Source organism: Patiria miniata, unplaced genomic scaffold (assembly GCF_015706575.1).
Source record: "Patiria miniata isolate m_02_andy unplaced genomic scaffold, ASM1570657v1 HiC_scaffold_7, whole genome shotgun sequence".
Taxonomy (NCBI): Eukaryota; Metazoa; Echinodermata; class Asteroidea; order Valvatida; family Asterinidae; genus Patiria; species Patiria miniata.
The window spans coordinates 27,923,650-27,938,378 of record NW_024037074.1 but is presented as its reverse complement, the minus strand read 5'-3'; the positions used below and the strand labels follow the sequence as shown (position 1 = coordinate 27,938,378).

General features: G+C 44.9%; 2 protein-coding genes across 2 annotated transcripts in view; one reads left to right on the top strand and one right to left on the bottom strand.

The window, feature by feature from the left end:
• LOC119718911 overlaps nt 1-14,729 on the bottom strand; it is a 43,159-nt gene that overhangs the window by 13,443 nt on the left and 14,987 nt on the right. The window lies entirely within an intron of this gene.
• On the top strand, nt 42-14,260 carry LOC119718913 (lysosomal acid glucosylceramidase-like). Its single transcript, XM_038188344.1, has 10 exons — nt 42-206; nt 2,637-2,831; nt 4,590-4,751; nt 6,809-6,942; nt 7,504-7,685; nt 8,692-8,929; nt 10,163-10,390; nt 10,750-10,913; nt 13,369-13,491; nt 13,962-14,260. Exons 1-10 carry the CDS (start codon nt 119-121, stop codon nt 14,203-14,205), a joined length of 1,758 nt encoding a protein of 585 aa, XP_038044272.1. The 5' UTR covers nt 42-118; the 3' UTR covers nt 14,206-14,260.

The window sequence follows — 14,729 nt, the reverse complement described above, 5'->3', positions numbered from 1 at the left end:
AAAAATATGCATATCGTTCGATACAGGCCAGCTCTAATGCTCGCTCATTCAGCAGAGCAGCCCCTTTGCATAATGTTGAGAGTTCTGTAACTGTAACAACATTTACTAGAAAAGGGAAATGATAAATTTTGCAACTAAAGTTTCTGTCACAATGAAGGTTGTCGCCCTTGCTTTATTAGTTCTCCAACTGCCCTGGTGCATTGCAGGTAAGTTTTTGCTGGTCACAGAGGGTGTTCTACAATGTATTTGTGACCAGTTCCCACGAAATGAGTCTTAAAGTCATATTTGTTTGAATAAGTTTTTGCATGCAGTATGAAGCACATAAATTGCTTTTCGTTTAATTTTTCACTCCTTTTGACATCTTTAATAATGCAGATGTTATGTGGGTTTAGAAAGGTTGACTGTTCCAATGTTGATTTTCATTGTGTAGGATTCTGTTAATGTACGGTAGGTTCATTACTCAAAACTAGCTCTGGCGACTTGTGACTCATTTTTTTGGGTTGTATCACATATTTGTACCTACATGTACATGTACACTAACTTACGAGGTGTTTGAGTAATCACTGGAACCAGTCAGTTTACTACGCCAAGTGCGAGATAACCACTTACATGTAGGAGGTGTTTACACAGTAATCACCAGAACCACTGACTGTCACTCATGATTATAATAATAATATTATTATAATAACGGAGTCTTATATAGCGCACGTATCTACCAACAATTAGGTACTCAAGGCGCTGGAAATTATGTCTATTGTTAAAGGGAAGATACAACATTTGCAAACTTCAAAAAACGAAATAATCAAATTATCACAAAATATCTTACTGGATTGTTACGGAATGACAGTCTAAAGCATCCTGTAAAGTTGGGGCTCCTGGTGTGCTGATACATGTATATTCAAGAAAACCTGCATTTTTTCAACACTAGTCGGCCGACCAGCGTTGGAGAAAACTGGCTTTTTTTCAAAAACTGTTCCTACTTTTTCATATTTAGTTATTCTGACTTTTCCTTGCAATTGATTACACACCTGTGAAGGGGTTCAAGCTTGCTAGACTTATTCTCTGACCTTAAAATTCCCCAAAGTGTATTAATTGCTCCGTTTCATCTTAAGTGGGGTCAGGGAACCAGACTATAAGATGATAGATTTTCTTGGTTTTTCCAGCATCTACAAGCCCAAAACGTGAATTAAGTCAGTTTAACAATATTTTCTATAACATACTTATCCTCCAAATCCATTTATTTCTGAAAATTGCAGCAAAAGCAAATGTTGTACATTCCCTTTAAAGACAGGTAAATAAAGTATATGACAAATATGAGACCCATTACAGCACCTTATAAGGGTGTACAAGGTGCTGCGGCGCATATTGCAGCCACTGCCAGAAACACCGGGGCAAACCCCTTCTCTTAGAGATAAGTGTTACTGGGTTCTTTAACGTGTGCAAACACAACACACGGGATCTACGGCTTTACGTCCCATCCGACGGACGAAGCAATAATGGTAAAGTGCCTTGCTTAAGAGCACAAGCACCATGTTCCCACGGTCAGGATTCGAACTCATGTACCACGGCACACAAATCGAACACCGTAACCATTGGACCACAGCGCCCCACAATGGTACATTGCACATGTACTGTACATGTAGACTGGTGAGGAGAGCCAGGTAGTGCTGTTGTATAGGATTACCCCCAAAATCAAGCCCAGAGTGTGGGCCACATGCATGAACAGACTTCCGGTGAAAATTAGCCATCCTAAACCGAACCTCCCTCTCTCAATGACAGTCTGTAGAGAGTAATCCTACATGTACATTGTACATGTATGTAATGTCAAAATCTATGTTTTTAACAGGTCCATAAACTGGCCTCATGTTGGATAGGTTAACATGGCTGCTGCACAAGCAGTATACCAGCAGTAATGGTCAACCTACATGTATGTACTGTACATCAAACACCTTCAACAGGCTTTGCAAATAACAGAGCATTCTGTAGAGGTTTCTGATAGTTGGTGACCATCAGCCTGTACAAAAGCTATTTGCATACATGTACATTAGGGGATACATGTAGGTTTTTGGACAGTTTGTGATGGTTACGTACAGATGTATAGTAACAGTATAAGTACAATGAAGTATGGGCTCCGAGCACAAGTGCTCCTTCAACGGCCAGAAAAGGAGAGTTAGCGGAGACTGGTTCTCGGTTCATCCACTGCATATTTCGAATGATTCAAAGTTATTGGGGGAATAAGTCTGCTCTGGGATACCATCGTAAGTTAAATTTGAACGTATTTGCGCGCTGACGACGCATGACACCCACATGAAGATGCTGTGGCTAAGGCACCCTCAGGAAGTTGTTCGCTCTTCGCGCGCAAACCAGTACAGTAGCGGTACGCGCATGCGGATGTCCTGTCCACGGAGCTCTAAAGGTGGTAAAAACGCGCCCTCGTTTGTTGGCGCACAAAAGCCCAAAGGAGGGTTAAATGAAATTTTGTGATGCTGGGGTCACTCAGTTTTACAAGGCTTGCCATGTCTTATATTTTTTTAGGGGGTTCGAGTTCATCCAGAGATATTTTTTTTTCAAAACCTCGTTTTCTGACTTGAATATCAATGTTCTCTTATTCTATACAATTCTCTTGTTTTTGGTAGACGCAGAGGATAAACCCTGCAAGAAAAAGTATTTTGATGGCAACAGTTCGTTTGTATGCGAATGCTCTGCTAACTACTGTGACACGGTGGAGAGACATGCTGAATTGAAACCAGATGAGGTCATCGAGTACAGCTCCAGCAAAGATGGTGACCGCTTCACAAAGACGATCCTCGCCATGGATAACAACACAGCAGGTAAGAGTTAAAAAAAGAAGGGTTTCCACGACAGTATTAAATCATATGAGAGTCATGTTCAAGTCGCATCCCAAGTCAGTCACAATTCAAATCATAATGTACATGTACATGTACATGTAGCCATGGTAATGGGATGAACAGCGACAAAAGAATGCCTTGATCACAATTCATTTGACTGTAGCTTGTCAGTTGACTAAGACTGGATGACTTGTGATATTACATGTATTATTATTATTAATCATTTCTGGTAATGAAACCAAGGATTCCTCAAAAGCGCCCTAGGCACTGTAGCTTGAGAAAACCTGTGGAGAGGAGACAATGAGAAGAAGTTACATTGTACAGTTTTAGAGGTGGGAGGAAACGCCCAGAAGAATATTCTGCGAAACCCCACGGAATCAGGCAGGGACTGAAAACCCAATCCACATATTGGCCCAGGCGGGATTCGAACCCGGGTCACAGCGGTGGAAGGCGAGGAAAGTACCGCTGTGCCAATCTGACTCCCGATATATGACACATGGATGAGGAAGAGGGTCCAATTTTATCGCGCTGTCAGTGTCAGTCAAAATCAATCAAGTGACCGAGTAACAGTTAAGAATTCCCAGCCTATACCTGAGGATGGACTGGCTGGGACTATGTGTAAGTAACTTGATACACAGTTATGCTTTGACTCCTGGTGAGTGATAAAACAGCTGTACTAACTTGCCTGCTTTGTCTGTTGATCCAGTTTGACTAGTCACAGTGCTTGCTTGGTTTACATGATCTGACTGTGACTAGCCTTTTTTAAAAGTATACACAATGTAATATGTAAAGCAGTGAATTTGGACTGTAGTCTGTGTGACTGTTTAAAGTAGCAGGAGGGTATACAGTGGTACATCGTATAGCAGAATAGTTACTACGGTATGTTTAACAGAAAATTGTGCCAACCCGCATCACTAATTTATCATGTTTATGGCTTGGATGTGTTAATGGTTGCGCATGCATGGAGATAGTATATATAATAATAATAATAATACATGTAATATGTAGTGCTTGTATAGCACTTTATACCAAAGGTCTCAAAGTACTTCACAATTATTACCCCTGTTCATCAGGCCATGAGACCAGTTTCTGCAGCAGCTCGAGATCAGCGCATTCTGGTCTCTACCTTCACAGGTACCCATTTATACTCCTGGGTGGAGAGAGGCAATTGTAGTAAAGCGTCTTGCCCAAGAACACAAGCACCTTGTTTCCCGTCAGGGTTTGAACCCATGTACCACGGCCGCACGTGAGTCGAACACCGTAACCACTGGACCACAGTGCTCTATGTATACATGTATAAACATGTACATTGTACATGTACATACGTAACTTATTTAAGGAACTTCTTGCTTACTGTCTCAATGAAATATAAATAGACAAATGTTCTATAGCAGAAAATCATGTGTTTAGTAGCGCCATGAAATTTGGCCCAGGACTTGATCTGCAGAAATATGAGTATATAGTAATGCATTCCAAATTAAACCAAATGGTTTTAACAGTTTAAGGAATATTTCAAAAAGCCCCAACCAATTGAACAGACTTACTTACTGAAAGGGATTCGTAGAAAAACAAATTCAGTAGCTTATCTCACAATACATGTAGGCCTATGTTTTGAAATATTCTTATATTCCATTTTGCCAAATGAAATAATTAACAATCCTTTAAATTTCTTATAAGATTAAAAAACAATTATTTTTTTGTGGTAGAAGTTAATCAATGTTCTCTTGTGTTTCATTTCAGACATGTCAGAGGGTGCAGAACTGTTCACGGTGAATTCCTCTGTAGTATATCAGACCATCTTAGGGTTTGGAGGAGCCTTCACAGACTCAGCGGCTATGAACATCTTGAATGTATCAAGCAAGGTTCAGGATCACCTACTCAGGTCTTACTTCTCCATTCAAGGTACAGTACTGTGAACACATCAGTGCACAAGGCTGGGAACCGACTATCAAAAACTTAAGTAACTGATGAACCAATTTAGTTTTCAAGTGATATTCCCCTAAATCTCTAAATAGTCTATGGGCTGCGCAAACAGGAGAGGGTGCCTTTTTACAAGTTTTGACAGCGCAGTGGACAGGACAAACTGCATTCGCTTACGCACCGGTTCATGTATGTATAACACTTTTGTGATAAGAGTTCTAAATTACACAATCTTACCAAACTTTGGTGAGGACAAGAAAATTAATTTAGCCTGCAACTGTCGAGGCTTGAAGAAATTCTGTTAAGGCTTGAAAAAATGTTGCCTGCTACTGCAGAGGCTCGAAGAAATTTTAAACTAATAAATATTAAACTAAAAAAAGTAAAAAACAGAACACCACCAAACCAGTATCCGAGCCCACAATTCAACAGTAAACTAAGAAAAATACGGCTGATGGACGCCAGTGAGACCGAAGCCTTTGAGGAGAAGACCGGTGTCAAGAAGGGATGTGTCATCGCTCTTACATGTACCTGTTTCTCCATTTTCACTGCTGCTTTCACCCATCTTGTGAAGAACAAGCTCCCCAGCACAGTTGATATTGTCTACCAGACAGATGGAAAGCTGTTCAACCTCAGCCTACTAAAGTCCAAGAGAAAACGGTGACAACTTCCCTCATGGAACTCCAGTATGCAGATGACAATGCTGTTATGGCCACCTCCACGGAGAAGCTTCAGGCTATCCTGAACGTCTTTGCAGAAGGATGCCAAAGGCTTGGTCGGAGCCTCAATCTCAAGAAGACCAAGATCTTCCAGCAACCTGCTCCCAATGATGTGCCTGATGCTCCTTCCATCCAAATCAACAGAGAACTCCTTGACAACGTGGAGCATTTCTCATACCTGGGAAGCCACCTTTCATTGAAAGCAGACATGGTGGAAATCCAACACCGCCTCCAGTCTGATGGCAGTGCCTTCGGTTGGCTGAGGAAAACAGCCTTAAGTTTGATGAATGAGACCTCTGCACGAAAACTGAGATCCTTGTCTACAAGGCAGTATAGAGTCCACCCAACACTACTCTATGGCTCGGAGACCTGGACTATGTACAGACGCCATCTGAAGGTTTTGGAGAGGTACATGTGTATCATAAAATAGGAAGAGAGATGCACCAACATCAGCGTTCTGGAGGAAGCCAACAGCACGAGCATCAAAGCCATGGTTACCCGTAACCAACTGAGATGGAAGGGCCACATACTCAGGATGTTAGACTTTCGCCTCCCAAAACAAGTGCTCTTTCGTCAGCTTCGAGAGGGGCTCCGTTCAAGGAGGACAGAGGAAACGCTTCAAGGACACCATGAAAGCTAGCCTCAACAAATGTTACATTGATGTCAACACTTCGGAGATACTTGCACTGGAGCGACTTTCCTGGAGGAAGTTACTGTATGAAGGGATAGAACACTTTGAACAGGCACAACAGCAGGAGGAAAAAGCGGTCCCTCAGAAAAGAGCAAAAAGAACCCAGCTCCAAAGACATCCTGTTACCTCAGGACTTCCTGCCGTGTACATGTACATGTACAATGTACGCAGCCGCAGATGTGGTTCAAAGATAAGACTTATCAGCCACTCAAAGGTCCGCAGGGACCCAAATTGAAGCCTGCTTGGTAGATGACCATGCTCGTTCACGAGTGATCGACTTGTTCACGTAACCCAGTGTCATTGACAATTGTCCTATGTGCATCTGTCCTATGTGCAATTGTCCTATGTGTCATTGACAATTGTGCATCTGTCCTATGTCCAATTGTCCTATGTGTTATTGACAATTGTCCTATGTGCATGCGTTTGAATGTCTCTCCCACTGGTCTCCCAAACTCTTCCTAACTCTCCCTTACCGGGGTGGGGGGTGGGGGGGGGTGGGGGATGGGGGGGTGGGGGGGGGGGGGGGGGGGGGGGGGGATGGGGCTGGGGGGGGAGGGTGGGGGTGTACTTGTTCACGTAACCCATAGTGTCATTGACAATTGTCCTATGTGCATCTTGTTTCATTTGCACAGGCATTGAATACAACATGGGTCGTGTGCCCATCCACAGCTGTGATTTCTCCCTGTCCGAATACAGCTACGATGATTACGATGGTGACTTTGGTCTTGTCAACTTTACACTGGTATCTGAAGATTTTGATTTGAAGGTAATGTCTTCCCATGCACACTTCATACATGTACAGGTACAAACAGCAAGACCAATAAAGCACAGTAAATGTCACATACATGTATGGCATCAATGACTCTCTATAAATTTCAAAATCTGTAGGGCTGTTTTCAAGGGCACGGTAACCCTGAAGCAAACTTTAGTCAAACCAAATTCACAACTTGTGACAAAATTGTGTTTCCTCTATGGGTAATAACACCTCCCTAACTTGTGTGTCATGCGTAACTTGTGCACATCACACTGAACTTTGGTTGTACATTTGGTTGCAAACTCACAATGCACCAATAAATAAAAGACCAACTGTGATAGCTGTAAGTTTCTGCTGGATTCCACAGGCTTCACAAGCTTGGCTGTGATTGGTCCAAGTTTAATTCAGTATAAAAGCTGCAATGTGAGAGAAAACTTGACATACATGTGTACCTCTGTTAATAAACCACTCATGAACATAAAACTGTTGTTGAATGCTTGTTGAATGTAATAACATGAAGAATGGCCAGACACGAGAAACAAAGGATAATTGTTGAATTTCTTTGCCTTGAAGATCCCAGTGATCAAGCGAGCCAAAGCCATGAGTGAGTGGGACATCCGTCTGTTTGCCAGCCCTTGGTCTGCCCCGGCCTGGATGAAGACCAACGGCATGATGCACAATGGGTTCAATCAAGGCTTTCTTATCGGCAAACCTGGCCAAAAGTACTACAAGACATGGGCCAACTATTTCATCAGGTATGTAGGCCTATTTTGCAGATTTGTTCATGGCTGAGGGACTCCTTGCAAAGTACGCCTTACAATGTATATACAATGTACCTGGTTACAGGCCATGTCTGAATGACTCGGTTGTGGCAGGAAATTACACACGCCCCAATAGAAGCGGCTGCAGCCACTTCCCGTAGACCCGTGTGGTCTTTCCAGCCTTAGGAGGCATGGTTCAAAATTGCTGTAAGCCTATCTGGCTCCGTGCACAAATACCCCATCAACACCCAGAAAAGGAGAGTTGACCTTCCCGATCCATCCACTGCATATTTCGAATGATCCAAACTTATTGGTGCAGGGTTTAGTCCGGGAGACCATCGCAAGTTAAATTCATATATATAAATTTGAACGTACATGTATTCGCACGCTGACAATGCCTGACACTCATGCGGAGACGGGGTGCATGGCTGTAGCTTTTGCACATTCAGGAAGTTGTGCGTACTTCGTGCGCAAACCAGTACAGTACAGTACAGTGTGCACATGCTGTGTGTTCCATCCACGGAGCTCTCAAAAGAGATGTACATGTTTGTATGTAAAAACGCGCCCTCTTTTGTTGGCACACAGAGCCCATAGACCAAAACTGGATTTAGATTGTACAAAATGTATTGCCCTAATGCAGTGGCGATGAGTTTGCTATCATCAACATGAATAAAATCACATCTTGGGAACTTCGGTGTTGCAACCCAGAAAAATTCCTGGCACGCACAGATCTCATGCAAGTGCACCTGCTGGAAAACAGCGTAAGAGAGGTATGCTTGTTATCCTGGGAAGTGCTCCCGAAGTCGCGTCCTACGCCAATATGTATTTTGACACAGTTTGTGAGACAGGATTGTGTTTTACATGTAAGTTCACTTTGAGCATTTTTGTGTCTACCTTTTACGCGAAAATACTTATATTGCTCATCACTCGAGCCTGCTGGAACAATGTACCGGTATGTGAACGTACAGTATTCCATTTAATTTTCAAATGATCTTAACAGATTTCTCAAAGCTTACGACAAGCTAAATATACCGATGTGGGGCCTGACTGTACAGAACGAGCCCACGGCCGGTCTGATTCCCTTCTACAGTTGGCAGTGCATGGCCATGCAGCCACCTAGAATGAGGGACTTCATCAAGATGGATCTGGGACCTGCCCTGCATGAGAACGGCTATGGACACATCAAGCTCATGTCGCATGACGACAACCTACCTGGGATATTTGAAGACACTGAAACGGTAGGTTACAAGATGTTCCCCAGTCCCTACCGGTATCCCCCCCCCCCCAGTGCTTATGTCATGTAAGTTCCCCAGTCCTTATGTTCCCCAGTCCCTATTTCCTATGTTCCCAGTGTTCCCCTAGGGTATAGGGTTAGGGTTACATATGAATGGGGTCGCTGAACATACGGTACATGTAGGGACTGGCCCTTACAGAAAATTTAGCTTGCGGCAAGCTTTTCATGCATACACCTGGCAAAAAGGGAAAAGTGAATCAGGTTAGCTTGTAAATCAGGTTAGCTGCAGGTTAGCTTGCCGCAGGTTAGCAGGCAAGCTTGCGACAAGCATTGTACAATCATCGGTTCCTTGCAAGCTTGCAGTCACCGAAAGCCTACTGCAAGCTTGCCGCAAAGCTTGCAGACAAGCTTGCCTAATTTGCATTTTTGGTACCTTGCAAGCTTGCTGCAAGCTTGTTGGTGCAAGCTTGTCCGAAATCTTGTCGGCAATCTTGTCGGCCAGCTTGTCGGCCAGCTTGTCGGCCAGCTTGTCGGCCAGCTTGTCGGCCAGCTTGTCGGCCAGCTTGTCGGCCAGCTTGTCGGCCAGCTTGTCGGCCAGCTTGTCGGCCAGCTTGTCGGCCAGCTTGTCGGCCAGCTTGTCGGCCAGCTTGTCGGCCAGCTTGTCGGCCAGCTTGTCGGCCAGCTTGTCGGCCAGCTTGTCGGCCAGCTTGTCGGCCAGCTTGTCGGCCAGCTTGTCGGCCAGCTTGTCGGCCAGCTTGTCGGCCAGCTTGTCGGCCAGCTTGTCGGCCAGCTTGTCGGCCAGCTTGTCGGCCAGCTTGTTGGCCAGCTTGTCCGCCAGCTTGTCGGCCAGCTTGTCCGCCAGCTTGTCCGCCAGCTTGTCCGCCAGCTTGTCCGCCAGCCTGTCCGCAAGCCTGTCCGCAAGCCTGTCCGAAAGCCTGTCCGAAAGCCTGTCCGAAAGCCTGTCCGAAAGCCTGTCCGCAAGCCTGTCCACAAGCCTGTCCGCAAGCCTGTCCGCAAGCTTGTCTGTAAGCTTGTCTGCAAGCAGAAATATAGACTGAAATCTTAACTGTTACAGTGAATGAACACTCAAGCTAATACAACACGGTACATGTATCGGTACATGTACTGGTACATGTAGGTTTTAAAGATGTTTGATAGAACCCCAAACATCTTAGATGTAATTAACGAAAGGTATAACAGGACTCACAGATAGCTTTTTTACTTTACATAATTACAGGTTTTGAATGATACAGAGACTAAGGCATACACATCCGGTATAGCACTACATTGGTATCAGGATAACTGGCCAGGGGCCGACTACGACCAGCTGGATAAAATCATTGAACATTACCCAGACCAGTTTATATTGGCCACCGAGGCTTGCGAGGGATACCAGGCCAATGCTGAGCCGGTTATCCTTGGAAGCTGGGAGCGAGGAGAGGCCTACAGCTATGACATTATCCAGGTAAAGTCTTTACAACTCTAGTTTCCTTCTGACATTCACCGCATTGCAGCAACGAAATCACTTTGCACTGAATTAGTAACGCATTTGCATTTAATTTTGTAAATGCTTTAAATGGGTAAGCGTTCAGACATTCAAGAAGGCTGACCCATGATCATTATGTCTGCAGACATATTTCCTAGCACTTTTACCATGACTACATGTAGGTTAAGGAAAAGGGGCAACAAATCTGTTGATGTCATTTACTCTAATTTCAGGCTAAATTGTGGGTACATTTTGTACATGTACAATGACCATGTAGCCATATTCATTCAATTGTAAGTGAATAAACAAGACACAGGAAATGTGATTTTGACCATCAGGACTTGAACCACTTTGTATCTGGTTGGGTCGACTGGAATATAGCTCTGAACATGCAAGGTGGACCCAACTGGGCCAAGAATGAAGTGGACTGCCCCATCATAGTGGATGCTGAGAATGACGCATTCTACAAACAGCCAATGTTCTACCACATGGGCCATTTCAGGTACAACTTCAGTAGGACAAATCTCTGCTAAATCCATCAATAGAAGGCATTTTCGTGCATTTTGTTTGTTTCCAATAATAATAATTTAATAACGTTTGGATCTCTTGGTTGTTCTCATAATAATTTAATAAAGGTGGAGAACAGGAATCAGGCTTTGCACTTTTAATATGTCTCAATCTAAATTTGTATTGAAAAATGTTTGAAATAAGACTATTGTAACGTCGACCGGATCCTGGGTTGTCACATGCCAGACGAAGGAAACCACAGACACTATTCTTCAGGGTTTCGGGGCTCGAGGCCATTTATTCTTTCCACTTTCTTACACGAGGCTCTCTTTTTATGCTTCACAACCAAGACACGATACAAAAACACCACACTACTGAGTCAGCGAAGACCGCCAATGGGTCTCCCTGGCCAAGCAGCAGGGGTCCTGATGCTACAGTTGCACCGTGACTCTGCACTGGCGCCCTCTGCTGGCGGCCTGGCACCGATGTTACACCGCCCCCTCCGAGGACCTTTGTTCATCCCCGAACAGGGCGGCCCCTCTGCTGGGGTCACCTCTTGGGTTTCCTCTAGGTTCTCCTTTGGGGTCTCCTCTGGGGTCTCCTCTGGGTTCTCCTTTGGTGTCTCCTCTGGATTCTCCTCTGGGTTCTCCTTTGGAGTCTCCTCTTGGGTCTCCTCTTGAGTCTCTTTTGGGGTCCCTTCTGGAGTCTCCTCTGGGTTCTCCTTTGGGGTTTCCTCTATTCACTCGTGTGCAGAGCAACTGCGCCTACTCCACAGGTTCCCGCGCGGAGCAGCTCTGTTGGCTCCACTGACTCCACTCCATAGACTCTTGTGCAGATCAACACCATCGGCTCTGCTCCATTGACTCCATGCATGCAAAGCAACTCCATCGGCTCCACCGGATCTGTTCCATAGACTCCCGTGCTGAGCAACTGCGCCAGCTCCGCTCCATTGACTTCCATGCGGAGCAACTCCATGCAACGGCTTTGCTCCATTGACTTGTGCACTGAGGAGCCGATCCACAGGGGACCACACATCAGGCACATGCGCAGGACCACACATCAGGCACATCAGGCACATGCGCAGACGTGCGCAGAACGGAGCCGTTCCGAAAGGAAAGTGCGTCATATGAATGCTTGTGTTAAGGGGCTGTTCCCGTCGTTGGCCCTGGTACTTGTGTTGGTGCAGAAGAAGCGGGGTTTCTCCGAACGATCAAGCCCGGTAACCCCTGCTGCATCAACAGGTGCAACTCGGCAGTATTCCAAATGAAACAGAGTGTCTGTTGCGCCACTGTGCATAGTCATAGTGCGGGGCAATACCCCGTGGGACTTTGCACTGGGCTTACTGGTAAAACCATCCCGTAGCATCCCAAAACAAAGCCCCGCCCTTGCTGCATCAACATCACAGCCCGACAACATTCTGAGTGGAACGGAGTGTTTACGCCGCTGTGTACAGCGTGGGGCAATTCCCTATGGGACCTAGCATGTAGGCCTAACTGGCTCCCCAAAACTCTGGAAAATTCCAACTTCGAGTCATCCAACATGGTTCCGACGCTACCGCTGCACCATGATACTGTGCTGGTGCCCTCTGCCAACCGTCCGGCACAGGCCTTACACCGCCTCCTCCGAGGACCCATGTTCATCCCTGAACAAGGCGGCGCCTCCACCGGGGTCACCTCTGGGGTAACCTCTGGTGTCTCCTCTGGGGTCTCCTTTGGGGTTTCCTCTGGGGTAACCTCTGGGTTCTCCTCTAGGGTCTCCTTTGGGGTCTCCTCTGGGGTCACCTCTGGGTTCTCCTCTGGGGTCTCCTTTGGGGTCTCCTCTTGGGTCCCCTCTGGGGTCTCCTTTTGGGTCTCCTCTGGGGTTTCCTTTGGAGTCTCCTTTGGGGTCTCCTAGTCTGGGGTCTCCTAGTCTGGGGTCTCCTCTGGGGTCTCCTCTGGGGTCTTCTTTTGGGGTCCCCTCTGGAGTCTAGGGTTTCCTCAATGGAGGGGGCCGCCAACGGGTGATCCTGGCCAAGCAGCAGGGATCCCGACAATACGGTTGCATCGCGAGTCCGTGCTGGCACCCTCTGCCCGTGGCCCGGCATTGACGTTATACTATTACAGATCAAGGAATGCTTAAAGCAAACGTGATTGTGCTGTAACTAAAATTCTGAATTTAAAAGAAAACTTTTAAATTCAGATCTTGACCTTAATCAAAACAATGATTTTGTGTAATTTACAAAACCGACGATGAGCCGATGCTGATGACTCACATGTAGGGGTGTTTGAATACGATGACCCTCAATCAATTAATTTTGCCAAAAATAAGATTTTTACAAAAAAAAATTATTTAAATTAGTGATTAAATATAAATTCATTTGATTTACATGTAAATTGCAATTTAAATGATGTTTATCAATCAACGTCACGAACATATTTGAATCAGCCAAATCTGCATGTTTTTGCCCACAGTAAATTTGTTCCGGCAGGATCAGTGCGTATTGGGCTGCACAGCTCCGCTAATAATGCCAGCCAGCTGAACTCGATTGCATTCAAACGTCCAGATGGCACACTGGTAACTGTACTCCTCAACAGGTATGAGACACGATGTACACTTTTTTAACCCTACATGTAACCCTGCTGAATCCAACAGGATCCAACGATACCATTTACCAGATGGAGCCTGTTGGATTGAGCAGTAAACCCCTTACAAGTGTACATTCTTGATGCAAAATGTTGGATTCAGCAGGCAGCTGAACCGCATTATAATGCCAAGTTGGATACCGTTGGATTCAGCAGACAACTGAAAATAAGGCACAGTGGATTGAACCCGAAACTCTGGTACGACTCTGTTGGACTTAGCAGGGTAGTCCTGGCGCAATTCTCTAAATAGACCCTTTCGTAAAATTTGTCACTGCTCCATGTGCTCAGTCAACTGTGAATGTAAGGACATGATCAGGGTGTCATTTTAAAGAGGAGATCCAACCCTACCAGAGGATATCTCCTTGTTTTTATCCACCATGTACACCAGTATATCATGTTGTATGTACTTCGTTTTTTATCAGGGGAGATAGTGAGGTACCATTCAGCATGCATGAAGCCACCCAAGACGGCTACTTTAACTCATCGGTTCCAGCGCGCACCATCAAAACCTACTTGTGGAAGATGGCTGATCCCTCAGAATCCTTCACAGAGTCTTCTGTAACTTCAGAACACCCGAAAGTCACAAGCGACGGCAGGAGAGTGAGGAGTGGGTTGGCATGGGTGCTGGTCATGGCTTGGATCAGTGCATTCTTTTCTTTGGGTTGACTTTAAAACAAAACAGGCCTTATTCACGAGTTGGCTATATTTGTCCAGTTCCCTGAATGTATTTCATTAATTGCTAAAGTGTTGAATGGGATGACTATTTATGCAGGCACAATGCAGTCTTATTTTACTGTCATTTTTTTTTAATATATATGTGGCTTTAAACATTAGGCAATGTTTAATTATTTACAAATTTTTAATTAAAGTTACTTTCATTTCTCTTCCCAAGTTCCAAAAATTAAGATTTTACCTAACTTTCAATTCAATTTGGCCGACTCGTGAATAAGGACCATGTTGCAATCAGCACTGATCAAATTCAAGGAGGTTTTTATTTAAAGACAACTCATCTTTACAAAAGGTATACTTTTTAAGTACATAAGGAACATTTGCCCAGAAAGGTATATGCACCAGTTGGTCTCATTCAAAGAGAGAATCCTTGCTAAAAGTGAAGATAGGCCTGGTATTAAATACCCTGTGGAGTTAGTCAGCCTGCAATGGTATCATTCAGAAGAAAACACTCATTGCAG